Genomic DNA, 15,721 nt, shown 5'->3' on the forward strand with positions numbered 1-15,721 from the left:
AAAAAAAAAAAAAAAGAGGAAGTACTTGCACACAGAAGGGCCGTAAATGGGAGTTGTTCTTACTAAAACGCTGCCTGTTCTTGGCAGCTCCAATACTAGCCACCTTTGCAGCTCCAGGTACATTCACCCAGCAGTCATTTATGGAGTCTTTGCTGTATGCCAGGCGCAGTTCTAGGCATTGGGGATTCACTGGGCAGAAAGCTCTGCCGACTTGAAGCTGGCATTCTCATAAACACGTGCGCAGGTAAACATGATGTCAGGCGGGGATCTGGTCACCAAAGAGTGGCCTGTTTTCCTCTCTGGCTCCCTCAAGCCCTGCTTCACTGCAGGGGCCGGGAGCCTCTGCTTGAAGCCTGCTAGGTGTTACCAGTGCCCGTAACACGTCTGCCTCAGCCAGGAGAAAGCCAGAGCCACGTGAAGGGCAGCCAAGGGGGTGTCAGGCAGGAGAACCCATGCCTGGAGACCCATCACTCCTTTCTCTGGAGTGACGCATATATCTTCCTTACAGGTGAACAGATCCATTTTCTCCAGGGTGCCACAACCCTGAGCCTGTGAATTTCTTCTAGAAACAGAGGCTGTAGGGCTGATAGGTCCCAAGGTCACCCCATGGTCTCTCCCACGGCTGCCTGTGATGACTTCCCCATCCTTCAGATGATCAGCACCAGGAAACTAAGGCTGTGTGCAGCGCCTCTTTACTTTACGGTCCTTGGAACCCTGCTCTTCGCTTGGGGTTGGGGTGGGATGTTCTGAACAGAAATCCCATCGTGGAGGCACTACAGGAGATTCACTAATTAACAACTTATGCTGAATCTCTTAATAACACTAGGTAGCATTCATGGTGCATTTCTTTTTTTTTTTCCTTTTTTTATTATTATTATTTTTTATTTTGAGACAGAGTTTCACTCTGTCACCCAGGCTGGAGTGCAATGGCACAGTCTCGGCTCACTGCAACCTCCGCCTCCCAGTTTCGAATGATTCTCCTGCCTCAGCCTCCTGTAAGCTGGGATTACAGGTGCCCACCACCACTTCTGGCTAATTTTTTGTATTTTTAATAGAGACAGGGTTTTGCCATGTTGGCCAGGCTGATTTTTAACTCCTGACCTCAGGTGATCCGCTTACCTCAGCCTCCCAAAGTGCTGGGCTTACAGGCATGAGCCACTGTACCCGGCCTTCATGGTGCATTTCTTATGTGCCAGGCATGATGGCTCACCAGCCTACATATGTTATCTTTACTAATTCTCACCATGGCCCCGCGGGGTATGTGTGATTCCTCCCTCCATTTTGCAGATGAGAAAACTGAGATTTAGCTAAGGAAATTAACTTCCTGAAGCACAGTTATACATATACACAGTGAGTACTATTCAGTCATAAAAATGAATGAGATCCTGTCCTTTTCAGCAACATGGATGGAACTGGAGGTCATTATGCTCAGTGAAATAAGTCGGGCACAGAACGACAAACTTCACATGTTCTCATTTATTTGTGAGAGCTAAAAATTAAAGCAATTGAACTTATGGAGATAGAGAGTAGAAGGATGGTTACCAGAGGCTGGGGCAGGTAGTGGGAGGTGGGGGGAGAAGTGAGGATGGTTAATGGGTTCAAAAAAGGAATAAGGATGAAGAAGATGGATTTGTATTTGATAACACAATAGGGTGACTATAGTCAATAATAATTTCATTGTACCTTTACAAATAGCGGGTATAATCGGACCGTTTGTAACACAAAGGGTAAATGCTTGAGGTGATGGATACCCCATTTACCCCTGATGCGATTATTATATGTTGCATGCCTATATCAAAGAACCCGTCTATCCTATAAATATGCATGCCTACTATGTAGCCACAAAAATTAAAAATTAAAAAAAAGATACAGTTCAAAGTGACTGTGCTAGACCCAAGTCTATCTGCTCAGGTTCGTTTCCTCTGTGCTACATAAAGAGAAGGGCCAGATGGAATATTAGACTCAGTACCCAGATGGCATCCACTCTACCCTACTCCCAGTGCAGGGTATTGAGAGAAGGATCAGAAATGAAGAATAAAACCCAGCCCCTGCTTTCAAAGAACTCAGTCCTGAGCAGAGATTCTGGGTAGGGTGCTGGGGCTGTCACTGTCCCTCTTAGAGCATTTGTTTCCCCCTCTGTAAACAGGCAGCTCACACGAGACGCTGGCAGAGATCCTTCCAGCTCAGCCATCCCAGAGGGTCTCCCGCAGAATGATACTTACCTGTGGCTGATGCTGTTCTAAGCATGTTGCCTGTGCTAACTTATTTGAGGTCCAGATCCACCTAGGAGGTGGCTGTTATTGGCCCCATTTTATGAAGAAACTGAGGCACAGAGAGATAACAAAAATTTTCCCATGTTAGGAGTTAGAGGCAGAAGTCCATCCCAGGCAGTTGACTCCAGAATCCCTGCTCTCAACCATCCTGTTACACTTCGTGAGAAGGGAGGTGTCTACTGGGAGGGATGTGTATCTAGGGACATAGGACAATGAAGGAAGACGAGATGACAGAATTGGCAACAAAGGCATGCCCTCTCCTCCAGGAAGTCCTCCTGGATTCTGAGAGGCAAAGTTGGAAGCCCCTCCTCTGAGCTCCTTATCCAACCTTACATGTCACCCCATCTGAGTTTACTGCACTGAAAAGCAGCTGCTCTTTGACTCGTGCCCAGGCAAAGGGCAGCTTGAGGGCTCGGACTGGGTCCTGTCCATCTCTCTAGCCTGTCTTGCTTGGCACAGACAGGACTCCCAGTAAAAGTTTGAGATGGGAAGATGGGAAGTAAAGAAGGAAGGGAAGAGTAGGAAAAGAAAAGGAAGGGATGAGAAGGGAAGGGAAGGAGGAAGAATGCATCCATCCAACTTTATTCAGCATTTTTTTGAGGAAAAGACAAGCGGCACCTAAAGACCAGCTGCTACATAACAAACTAGAGTGGCGCATCCCAAATGCCCGTCATTATCCCACCCACCCAAGATGTTCGCCACGTTCACATATTATCTATATTGTTATTTACTTTTCAACGAAATCAATGTGTTTTAAAATAAAAATGCACAACACTCCCGTGAAGGGAAGACGATTGTTAAAACACACACATACACACACACACACACACACACACACACACACACACACACACACAAACACGCAAAGGAAAACAAAACAATGTGATTAAAGCCTTTCAGGAAAATGTCACCTGCAAACGCCTGCTCTCCCTGTGTTCAGAAGGGAGATTAGCACAGATTAGAAAGGCGCTGAGGATGCATTAGCACCAAACTGAGACCCCTCTTCCCCCCTTCCCCATGCCCAGGAGGCCTGGGACAGAAGTGGAAGGAATAACTTTCCCATCCTCATGTCCAGGTTATTGAATTCTGTTTCTCCAACAGGGAGCCGTGGCAGGAGGCCCACTCTTTGGGAAACACTGAATTAGTACAAAGACCTCCCCACACCCTTCCCGCAGAGCCTGGGAGCTCGGAGGCAAGGCCCATTCCTTGCAGGTTTCCCTCTCCCGCATCCCTCCCACCCCAGGGTGCCCTGGGGAAGCCCTCAGCACCCTGCGGAAGTGGGGAGAAGCCAGGGCTGTGAATCCTTTGGGAGCCAGTCATTTTCCCTTCAGGCTTGGCTGCCTCCTCTCCTTTCTCTGTGAAATCTAGACAGGTCAGAGCTGGCAGCTCTTGTTGATCCAGCCTGCGAAGCTGAACGCTGCTTTTCCCACCTGGGAGGGATGACTCTAGGGGCACATAAGCGCCCTCCACCCAGCTGCACTCCGCTCCCCCATCTCGGCAGAGATGGTACAGAGATTTGGGGGTCTTAGGTGATCAGGTGCCAGGGGAGGTTGCGGCCTTCACTCCCCATCAGGATGGGACACCAACCAAGCCTGTGGCCCCAGCCCCAGCAAAGACACCCCAGAGCCAATCCTGCCTCCCCTTGTTCATTCATTCATTCATTCATTCATTCATTCATCATTCACTCCTTCATTCATTCGACAAGTATTCCTTGAACACTTACTGAGCTCCAGGCATTGGGCAAGGAATGCATGGCCTCTGCCCCATGGAGCTTGGGCCCAAGGGGGACATTAGGAGCAGCACAGCCAAGAAACGGGCACACAGAATCATTGCTGTGGGGAAGCACACAGGCAGGAGGCCCCCTGAGAGAAGGCAGAGAACCTACCTGAACCCACCTTAGATGCGGCGATTAAGGCGTTGGAGTAGGAAGAAGCATTTCAGCTGAGCTCTGAAGGCCAAAGAGCCAGCTGCAGGAAGAGTGTTTAGGTGAGAGGGAACAGCATGTGCAAAACTCAGGGTGGAAAAGAACCCCCTCAAAGCAGCCCCAGTGTGCACCCTCATTCTCCTCTTTCTCTGACCTGTCCCAGGAAACTTGCAAATCCAGATAAGTGAGCTCTAGAAAGCCAGACTGATTCTAAGTTTGAATCGCAGCTCCAACACAGATCAGCTAGGTGGACTTGGGCAAGCAACTTGACCTCTGTGAGCTTTGGTTTCCCCTTCTGTAAAATGGGGATAAGAGAATACATCTCATGGGTCTGTGTATGGATTGACACGTGAAGCGCCAGCACAGGAAAGGGAGACAAAGATGTTAGGTTATTATCCCACTAATGTTTGATAAATCCGTGTGTGTGTGTGTGTGTGTGTGTTTCCTATTTCAAGGAGGCCCAGGGTATGTAAGCAAAGTAGGGCCTCAGTCTCCAGACAAAGAACCTGGTTTGCACATCTGGGTCTGAAGTGCAGGTCTCATTCAGGTGGGTTGCAGATGTGTGGCTTCCTCCTGGGGGGCTTCCTGGAGGAGGTGGTCAAGCAGGGCACCAGCATCGCTCCAGGAAGGAGCAGCTGTAGAGGAAAGCGTACTGGCCTGAGAGCCACACAGGACTGGCTGGGCCACTGACTCAACTTGGCCCATGGACAAGTCACCCACTTTCTCTGGGTCTCAGTTTCCTCATCTGTAAAATGGGGATAATACAGAAACCCCTCACTGGTGGTTGTGAGGGCAGAATGGGGTCATACCTAGGAAAACACTTTGCAAACCGTCCCATGCTGCACAACACTGGAGATTTCCCTCCCTGCAGGAGGATGCTGGCTGGATCAGAGGGTGATGGCTTGGGCAACTGGGTCTAGATGTGTTGCAGCTCTTTGCCAGGAACCTGGCTGAGGGGTCTCCATTCTCTGCTCTCCATCCCCCAGGTCTGGTTCAGTAACCGCCGCGCCCGTTGGCGTAAGCAGGCAGGAGCCAACCAGCTGGCGGCATTCAACCACCTTCTGCCAGGAGGCTTCCCGCCCACTGGCATGCCCACGCTGCCCCCCTACCAGCTGCCGGACTCCACCTACCCCACCACCACCATCTCCCAAGGTGAGCATCCCAGCCCCATCCTGCCATCGCAGTGGTACCCCTTCCCTTCTTTCTTTACTTTCACTTACAAAGACTCTTTTTTAATGACTATTTCTTACTTTCATGTAAGCAAGCTATTAAGAGAAAAAAGATGCAATCCTGCCCTTGAAATTCTTGGCCCTAACACAGAGCAGCCAGGTGGGGTCCCCAAGGCAGCCCCTGTGCACCTGTTTAGAACTGAGCTTCTCAAATGGTACCATGGATCTCCCAGGGATGTTACAAAAATACTGGTTTGGGTGGGGCTTGAGATTCTGCACTTCTAAAAATCCCCCTGGGGATGCCCAGGCTGGTGAGGCATGGACCAGGCTTTGAGCATCGAGGATTTGGAGCACAGGACACTGGGCTGACCTGCTTTGGAAGGAAAGGGCCAGATTCTCCAGGGACTTTGGGACCATGCATAGTCACAGTCTTTGAGTTTTTAAAATGAGAGTGACATAAGTACATGTGTGCATCTGAGTGCGTGGATGAGTGTGTGTGTGAGTGCATGTGTGTAGGAGTGTGTGCGTGTGTGTGCATGAGTGTGTGCATGTGAGTGCGTATGAGTGTGTACATGTGACTGCGTGCATGAGTGTGTGCGTGTGCATGCCTGAGTGTGTGCATGAGTGTATGCGAGGGTGTGAATGAGTGTGTACGTGTGCATGCATGAGTGTGTGCATGAGTGTGTGTGCATGAGTGTGTGTGCATGTGCATGCATGAATGCGTGTGTGTGTGTGCATGTGTGTGCGTGTGAGTGCATGCATGAGTGTGTGTGCATGTGCATACCTGAGCGTGTGCATGAGCACGTGCATGAGTGTGTGTGTGTGTGCATACATGAGTGTGGCTGTGTGTGCATGAGTGTGTGCATGTGAGAGTGTGTGCATGAGTGCATGAGTGTGTGCACGTACGTGTGTACTTGTTGGGAGGATGTTGGAATCATGTTGGAATCATTTTGTTTTTAGATTATGTTGGTCTCCAACCTATTACCAAAAAAACAATTTACAAAGGGGCTTATATAATTCGCTGGGACCTTATTTTCTTGCCTCTCTCTCAAAAGATCCATTTTCAGAGATGGAATAAAGGTCAGGGTCTCCTTTGAGGACCAGAGAAAGCTCCCTCCGAGGGATTCCCCCCACTCTGGGGTGAACAGCCCTAGGCCTGGCTGGGCTGAGCGGGGTCAGAACCCTGAGGTCTGCCTGGGAAGGAGGCCTCACTTGGGCCCAGTTCTCCCAGTGGCTTGAAGTATAAGATTCCCTTCTAGGCTTGAAAAGGAGTAGACAGAGGGAAGAAGGTGAGTGGGTGGGAGAGGCTAAGGTATCAGAGGGGCCTTGGGAGAGGAAAGGAAAGGCTGGGTCCCAGGAGAGAAGGTGAGCCTTGTAGGGGAAGAAAGGTTCCCTCCCCCCAAACTCACCGGACCTTGCTCATTCTGTCACCCCCCATGCCCTGTCCCAGCACACACTAGGAATACCACTATTTGATATTGGCCTCATGGGCTGGGCGCAGTGGCTCAGAACTGCAGTCCCAGCACTTTGGGAGGCCGAGGCGGGCAGATCTCTTGAGGCCAGGAGTTGGAGACTAGCCTGGCCAACATGTGAAACTCTGCCTCTACTAAAAACACACACACACACACACAAATTAGCTGGGCATAGTGGCATACATCTGTAATCCCAGCTACTCGGGAGGCTGAGGCAGGAGAATCGCTTCAACCCAGGAGGCAGAGGTTGCAGTGAGCCCAGATCACACTGCTACACTCCAGCCTGGCTGACAAAGCAAGACTCCATCTCCAAAAAAAAAAAAAAAAAAAATTTAAAAAAAGATAGCTACCTCATAAAGCCTCCTTTTAAATGACTGGCAGGCTGGAGTTCTGGAGGCCAAGGAGAGAGTCAAAGAACCCCCGCCACCACCACTGTGACTTGGTAAGATAAATTGAACCAGTGCTGAGGGTCCCAGTCCCGGCAAAGCTGCACAGAGGGGCTCAGAGACAGCCGAATAATATCCTAGCAGCAAAGAACAGAGATGGCTCCGAATTTAGGCCATTCAAATCCTGGTCCCATCACTCACTAGCGTGGTCATCTTGTGTGAGTGCCCCAAGCCCACCAAGCCTTGGTTTCTTCATCTGTGAAATGGGATTTACAGTCTTGCTTCACACCCTTAGGCAGCATTTGTAATAGCACCTGGCAAGTGGTTGATGCTCACAAAACAAAACAGACCGGGTAGATTAACAGAGTCCCCATCAAGGTTTGGCTTTCAGCCCAGCTGACATTTATTGAGTACCTACTGTGTGCCAAGCACCGAGCAACAGGGGCTGGTGTGCATCTATTTAGGGGTTGTCTGGAATGTTGGGTTGTCAGTCAAGACCTGGCCAGTGCCCAGTGCCCTGCCCAGGAGCTAGCTTGTCTCATCCCAGGTAGCATGGGAGGGTGGTCCCTTCCCTGCAAGGAATGGAGACTGGGAGGAGGAGGCTCATGGCTTGCCTTCTGCTCTCCGAGGCCCAGGGTCCAGGATGAGGTCACTTGCTTAGGACCTCTCTTGGGTCTCTCTACAGATGGGGGCAGCACTGTGCACCGGCCCCAGCCCCTGCCACCGTCCACCATGCACCAGGGCGGGCTGGCTGCAGCGGCTGCAGCCGCGGACACTAGCTCTGCCTACGGAGCCCGCCACAGCTTCTCCAGCTACTCCGACAGCTTCATGAATCCGGCGGCGCCCTCCAACCACATGAACCCGGTCAGCAACGGCCTGTCTCCTCAGGTAGGTGGCCTCAGCCCAGCACCCAGGGTCCCACCGCCACTAAAAAGTCAGACATTTGCAGACAGCACGTGGGTGGAAGCCTTGCGCTCTTTCCTGTAGGAGGCTGACTGTGGTCGGGGTTTTTGTTCTAGAACCAGGAATCCTCCCTGGATTCTGTCCTGTGCTCTTGGCTTTTCACCAGCACTGACCAATTCCTGAAAGGCAGGACCACGTCCTGTTGGTGGAGAGAATTGTGGATGGGGGTTCTGGGCCGGTAACTCTACCCTGATTGGTCATTGGAATTCTGTTTGCTCCTGTGTGATTGGTTAAGTCACTCATTGCCTCGGGGTGCTGTTAGAAGTCACAGGACCTGCTTTGGATGAAGTCAGAGAGATCATGTGGGCGTTGATGGTGGTTATAGGTGAGTTTGGGGAACAGGACTTGATGATGCCAGAAGTCCCAATGAACTTGAGGAACTGATGGGCTCATTTTTTTGTAGCTTCAGCAGACTCCCAAATATCCGTAGGGGAAGGGATGAAGTGTCCCCTGTCACATGTCTGTGGTGAGAATCCGCTGCACGTGATGCAAACTGATCTGAAGAGCCATAGTGTGGCCATAGTGTGGCTCTTCAGATCAGGGAACGCTGTGGCGTGGGTCTAAATCCCAGCTCTACTGCTCAGGAGGCTCTGAGGCAAGTCAGCATCTGTGAGCCTCAGTTTAACCCTCATTAAACACAGCCTGTAACTACCCTCTCAACAAGGGGTGCTTGCCGCATTCAGTATGCTAACAGGTCAGAGCACCTAGCCTAGAGCCTGGCACGAAATCAGTGCCAAGTAAATGTTAGTTCTCTGGCCCTCCCAGTGCCAGGACAATGTGATTAATATGGGAAATCCATTACCTAGAAGGAAAATGAAAAGAAATTCAAAGAAGGCCAGCAAGCTACGTCCTGCAGGCCATGTCCGTCCAGCTCGCTGTTTTTTGTAAATAAAGTTTTATTGGAATACAGCCATGTCCATTTATTTATGGTGGCTTTTGTGCCACCACAGCAGAATTGAGTAGTTTTAAAAGAGATCATATAAGGCCAAGGGTGGTGGCTCACACCTGTAATGCCAACACTTTGGGACACCAAGGCAGGTGAATCACCTGAGGTCAGGAATTCGAGACCAGCCTGGCCAACATGGTGAAACTCTGTCTCTACAAAAATACAAAAATTAGCCAGGCATGATGGCAGGTGCCTGTGATTTTAGCTACTCGGAAGCTGAGGCAGGAGAATTGCTTGAACCCGGGAGGCAGAGGTTGCAGTGAGCCAAGATTGCACCATTGCACTCCAGTCTGGGCAACAGAGTGAGACTGTGTCTCAAATAAATAAATAAATAAATAAAAAGAGAGCTCATGTGGCCCACAAAGTCTGAAATGTTTACTGTCAGGCCCTTACAGTAAATTAAAAAAAAAAAAAAAAAAAAAAAAAAAAACCTTGGTCTGAAACATTCCCAAGAATGTTAATTTTCTGCTTGTCTGGATTCATTTCTGTTTGCCTCCATTAATTTGTGTAGTTGAGGGTTAATTGCATTTCAGCTCCATCGTTGATTTATGTGGAAACCCTTGAGTAAGTCCCTTCCCCTTTCTATGCCTCAATTTTCTCATCCATGAAATGGAGATAATCCCAGTATTTGCCTCCCAAGGTTGCTGAGGATTGAATGAGATGATCTGTGGAAGGCACTCAGTTCAGGTCCGGCACAGCGTGAGTGCCCAGTACCTGTAGGCAGTTGCCTGCAGAGCTCCTAATGGTGACGCATCAAGGCCTCTCAGGGTCCACAGTATGAAGGGTGATGCCACTTACTTGGCTGACCTTGTCCTCACCAGGCCACCCCACTCTCTTGCTGGGATCCCAGGTGAACTAAACCCTGCACGTGGAATACAGCCTGTCAGCCAGAATGTCTTCCCTGGGGACCCCAGTTGGCCTCTTTGGGGTTCAAGGTCATGGCCTCCATTTCATTAGTGCTAACCTTCTAGAACCCTTGAGTAAGTTCCAGAGCCCTTGAGATGAGTCACAACAGGATCCCTGAGCTGGCTGGGGAAGGACACTGCAGAGATCCAAGGTGTCCACACCCAAGAATGGGGTCCAGGCGCAGCTTGGTGGTACAGAACAAATTTGGAGGAGTGTCCTTAGAAAGCTGAAGAGGGTCTTGGGGGTTCTGTGCGCGGCTGTCTTGCTTTGGAGATAGAGGGCCCCGGTACACATTGGCCTGGCCAGGGTTGAGAATCTGGGGCACCTGACTCCGTGACCACCGCTTTTCCCGGCCCTCCTTGTCTCACTGTGGGCTGAGGTTTATCCCCAACACAGGACTGTCACAGGACAAAAGAGAGACTTAGCAAATAAGCGGCCCCAGGCCTCCAGAGTGTGGGTCAGGGATGGGAAACTGACCCACTGGTGTGACCAGTGGATCAAGGGGGAGCATCTCCCCCATGGCTAGGAGGCTTCAGAGTTGGATGAGGTGTTTTTCACCCTTTCCTGGAAGTTCCTAAGTTGGACCCCCAGCCCTCCACCCAGCCCAGAATTTCACTGAAGCTAAAGGCGAGAGACCCTCAGGAGGCCTCCGGCCCATTCCTCAGGGCCGGGAGACTGACATGATGAATTGAAGAAGCTCAGAGGCTCCCATCAAAGGTGTGAAGACAGATGGAGGGTCTGACAGGGGCAGAGGGGACCAGGAGGTGAACAGCTGCTGGAGGAGGGCGGGTGCAGGGGCAGCAGGGCAGGCCGTGTGTGCTTCTGTGCATGGAAACTGCAGAGGTTAAGCTGGGAGCACTTCCTGAAGGACGGGTGCGGCGAGCGGGGCGGAGTTTCAGGGTCTTGTACAAAAGCTCCCGGGCTTGCTAGGCTCCGACTCCCACTGCCCTCCCGCCTCAGTCTGGGCAGGTGGACTCGACACCATCAGCACATCGCTGTGGTCCTGGGGCCAGGAATCCTCTGTGCATAAGGATCTACAGCGAGACGCCCTGTAAGGACAGATCTGCCTCCCGCATCCTCTCTTCCCAACAGGACTGGCTTCTCTATAGCTCACCTGGGCAGGAGGGACAGGATAGGCTTCCCCTCTGGGCTGTGGGGTTGGCACACTGTCCCTTCCTTTCCCCAGGACGGCAGGTCTCTGACACATTGCCCAGATATCTGTGGACCTCAAAACTGGAAGGATTTTTTTTCTTTTCTTTTCTCTCTCTCTCTCTCTCTCTCTTTTTTTTTTTTTTAAACAGAGTCTTACTGTGTTGCCCAGGCTGGAGTGCAGTGGCACAATATTGGCTCACTGCAACCTCCGCCTCCTGGGTTCAAGCAATTCTCCTGTCTTAGCCTCCTGAGTAGCTGGGATTACAGGTGCCCGCCACCACGTCTGACTAATTTTTGTATATTTAGTAGAGACAGGGTTTTGCCATGTTGGCCAAGCTGGTCTTGAACTCCTGAACTCAGGTGATCCACCCACCTTGGCCTCCCAAAGTGCTGGTATTAGAGGCGTGAGCCACTGCGCCTGGCCGGAATTTTTGTTCTTACAGAAGCCAAAGGGGCTTACACTAGAGGATGAAGTTGTGGCTCTACTGAGCACCTGCTCAGACTCGGGATAAGCTAGCTGTGCATCACGCTGGCCAGCTTGCTACTACTGTGAGGAAGATGTGCCTCCTCCAGTGGCTTGACCCAAGTCCCTTGTCTCAAACCCAGCCTGGGAAGTGGGGACCACGGAACATCAGGGACTCCATGCAGAATCTCAAGGAAAGGCCATTTACTAATCTCGTCTCTGCACGTTGCCCCCTGGCTTGGAAGGGGGTCACTAACATAATGAATATTTATAGAGTACCTACTATGTGGCAGGCACTGTTCTAGGCACTTGGGATAAATCAGTGAACATGAGAGGAAGACCCTTATATTGTCCCAGTGGAGGTGACAGTACAACAGGGTCAGACAGACAACAAATATAAGTTTAAAAGGCATGCAGTATGTTTAATACCAGTGTTGACAAGGACAGCTGAATTTTCTGGAGTCCTTCTAACCTTCAGATCCTGCTCTCGGTGTTTAACACATATTAATCCACTTAAAGGGTAGAGCCAGGATTCAAACCCATGTCTTTAGAGCCTGAAATCTTTTTCTTGAGATAGGGTTTCACTCTGTCACCCAGGCTGGAGTGCAGTGGCGTGATCTTGGCTCATTGCAGCCTCTGCTTCCTCCCATGTTCAAGCAATTTTCCTGCCTCGGCCTCCAGAGTAGCTGGGACTACAGGCATGCACCACCACGCCCAGCTAATTTTTTTGTATTTTTAGTAGAGACGGGATCTCACCATGTTGGCCAGGCTGATCTTGAACTCCTGACCTCAAGTGATCCACCCACCTCAGCCTCCCAAAGTGTTAGGATTACAGGTGTGAGCCACTGCGCCAGACCTAGAGCTTGAATCTTAGTTACTTGTTCTGTGTTCCTGCCTCTCAGAAATGCCCACACTTGTACTCTTTTAGAGATTGGCTGGTGCAAGAAGAAACCATCTAGGGAAGCCACCCCCATCTAGGGAAGCCATCCCTTTCAGCTTGGTGGAGGAAAGAGCTCATTCGACTCACGTGGTGGATGAGAAAACTGAGGCCAATGACTTCAGGTTAGGGACCAATGGGCAGAACTGAGTTATATGGGCAAATGCCTTTCAAGAAGTTTAAATACCCTTGAGGCTTGGTTCCCTCATCGTCTCCCCTACCCGCCCAAGCCCTGGCCTAAAAGGGATTAGGGATTAGGCACTCAGCACATGGATGTCCCTGGCTTTGTGCACTGGGTCCTTCTGAAGAGATGTAGGGGAAGGAATCCTGCTTGTGAGACCTCATTCCTGATGAGGTTCATCTGGGGTTAGGATCATAGACCACCCGCAACCCCCAGCCTATTCGCTCCCCTTCGCTCCGGGCTGAGGGCCAGTTACTTAGACAATGACTGTTAGAAAACCACTTAGAGGTGGGGCGCCGTGGCTCATGCCTGTAATCCCAGCATTTCGGGAGGCCGAGGTGGGAGGATCACTTGAGGTCAGGAGATCAAGACCAGCCTGAGCAACAGAGCGAAACCAAGTCACTGCAAAAAAAATTTTTTTAATTAGCCAGATACGGTGGGGCGAGCCTGTGGTCCCAGCTATTAGGGAGGCTGCAGTGGGAGGATCGATTGACCCTGGGAGGTTGAGGCTGCAGTGAGCTGTGATTGTGCCACTGGGCGCCAGCGTGAGACCCTGTCTCAAAATTAATTAATTAATTAAAAACATAAAACAACTTAGGACGAAAGGAACCTTTTGTAATGTGACTGACTTTGAATAATGTGCCACCTGCAGATTGATCCCTTCATACCAGCCCCTGTCTAGGAATCCCAAGCACAGGCCAGGCGCTTAGGGGCAGTGGCCACAGGTAGAAAGGAGAACATAAGGCAGGCCCTTCAGGGGTCTCCAGTCTGGTGGGGAAGACACAGCCCCTGTCTTCAGGAGCTTATAGTCTGATGGAAGAGACAAACCCCTCATCCTTAGATGCCTTAGTCTGATGGTGGAAGCACAGCTCCAAGAGACAGGTGGGGCAGACAGGCATCAGAAAGTCATTCAGAGCTGCGGTTCTTGGCAGGCTGAGATCCCAAACAAAGAACCAGGAGAAAAGTTCTGCCAGTTTCGAGGGTCCTTTGGGTTGAAGGCTGCAGGCAGGGTGCCTTGGGCTGGAGGCTTCCTCAGGGCCCACGTGGTATGTGCCAGGTGGGGCTGGGAGGTGTGGTTAGCTGGAACTTCCTCATGTCCCAACCTTTTTAAGATATCAACTATATCAGAGTAGGAAGTGGAAACTGAGGCCCAGAGAGGGCCCAGTCTCCCCCAGATTTTGTGAAAATCACACCGTTGGGTTGGCGGCACCCTTGGCTGGGGTCTGGAGGGCGCCTGCCACGGCCTCGTGGAAGGTGCATTGGTCTTGCCAGCACCGCTCCTGGTGCTCTTTCGTAATGTCCCACGCTCATCGTCTCCTTTGTTCCTTCCTGGAGCTTAAAATGAAGGAACCCATAAAGGGATTTACATATTTACAATTCCTCCACATGCCGGCCTAATGAAGAATATTCTCTAAGCATGCAGTTAACCACACGACCACAATGACAACCAACCAGCCTCTCTGTCCTTTCCTGCTTCTCAATACCCTTCTCTCCCGTCCAGCCTGTGCCTTTAGTAATCACGGCAACAGCAATGGCAGAGATCATGCTTACAGCAGGCCAGGTCTCGATGGGCCTGAATGCTGACCCCACTTGCCCTCCTTGACTCTTGGCTGTTATCTTGTGATCCTCGTTTTACAGATGAGGAAACCTTCCTTGTCCAGGGTCCCCATCCAGCCAGCCACCTAACGCACATTTACGGAGCCTCTCCCAAGTGCCAGGTTGTGTGCTAGGATCCGGCAAGTGGCAGAGTTAGGATTCCAACAGTGGCTCCAGAACCCACTATGCTATTGTGTTGTATCTGCCTGGTGAGGTCGGTCTGCCGGTCCATCCAGGGAAGCTGAGGTCCCAGGTCCCAGGGGCAATTAATGGCAGAGCCAGGTTCAGAGTCACTGTCCCCAAACGCCAAGCTTCCTCTTTCCTCCTGAGACCCACAGAAATCAAGCTCGAGGCTTTACCTTTATTTATTGTGGATGGGGTCTCCTGGGTGCGTTTTAACAGCACATGCCCAGTACTGCCTTCCTGGCATTGTCTGAGGTCTCTGGGCCGCCAGTTCAGCAAGAAAAGACATTCCATCAATGGCACACTTACTGGACGCCAGATCCCATGTAAGCACTTTGCTTATTTGAAGTCATTCCAGCCCCGTGGCAGCCCTACTCTTGGGGAAATAGGCTCAGAGAGGTCAAGTCACTTGCTGAAGGCCACAGAGCAGGTGAGTGATGGAGATGGGATTCTAATTCTGATCTGCCGGACCCAGGAACCTCACCACCACTTGACTCTCAGCAAGACACGACCAAGACAGTCCACTTGCCCTAGGGAACTGGGCAGTGCCACTCACACAGTGGGCACTGGAGATTCCCTACCCCTCTCTCCTATCACTTCCTCTTCATGCCCCCGCCCCTTTATTGGCGACACTGCGTTTATAATAAGCATTTAAAATGAGTCTTGCTGGACCAGGCACGAGGAAGGAGGAGGGAGCGAGAGATTTGTAGGCAGGAAGATGGGGAGGGGGATTGTGGGGTGTTAAATAGCCCAGAATTTTAAAAAAACTGATGCAAATCACTGGTAGAAGAGGAAATTATGTGCAATTACGTCCTGATATTGGAAGGTTTTGCCTGGCCCAGGCAACAAGATCTCATTAACAAGCAGAAAATAAGATTGAAATGGTGTGTAAAAGAGCTGAAAAATGAATTTGAATGCTGCGTTTGTCCACAATTACCCCCTCCTTCACACATATTTTATTGCAATTTTTTTATTATTCTTAATCTCTCCATTCCTCAAAGCAGATTGGGGACATCCTGGCATTACCGGGGCGTCAGGAGGAGGTGTGGAGGATTGCCTGCCCCCCTGAAAGGAGACCCTTCTCTCGCACATTTTCCAAGGTTGGGTTTTGGAGGGATCAGAATTCATTTCTCCGGCTTAGCAGGTTGTAGGAACATGGGGCTTTAACCC

At 50.8% G+C, this 15,721-nt stretch overlaps 1 protein-coding gene across 4 annotated transcripts in view; it reads left to right on the plus strand.

Annotated features, from left to right (window-relative positions):
* Positions 1-15,721, plus strand: part of PAX7 (paired box 7) — a 146,326-nt gene that overhangs the window by 89,582 nt on the left and 41,023 nt on the right. For all 4 annotated transcript variants that reach the window (XM_011993112.1, XM_011993109.1, XM_011993110.1 and 1 more), the window contains exons 6-7: positions 5,184-5,349; positions 7,910-8,112. In XM_011993112.1, coding sequence (XP_011848502.1) covers positions 5,184-5,349; positions 7,910-8,112 — 369 coding nt within the window. The remainder of the gene's footprint in view (positions 1-5,183; positions 5,350-7,909; positions 8,113-15,721) is intronic.

Source organism: Mandrillus leucophaeus, unplaced genomic scaffold (assembly GCF_000951045.1).
Source record: "Mandrillus leucophaeus isolate KB7577 unplaced genomic scaffold, Mleu.le_1.0 Scaffold426, whole genome shotgun sequence".
In the NCBI taxonomy this organism is placed as follows: domain Eukaryota; kingdom Metazoa; phylum Chordata; class Mammalia; order Primates; family Cercopithecidae; genus Mandrillus; species Mandrillus leucophaeus.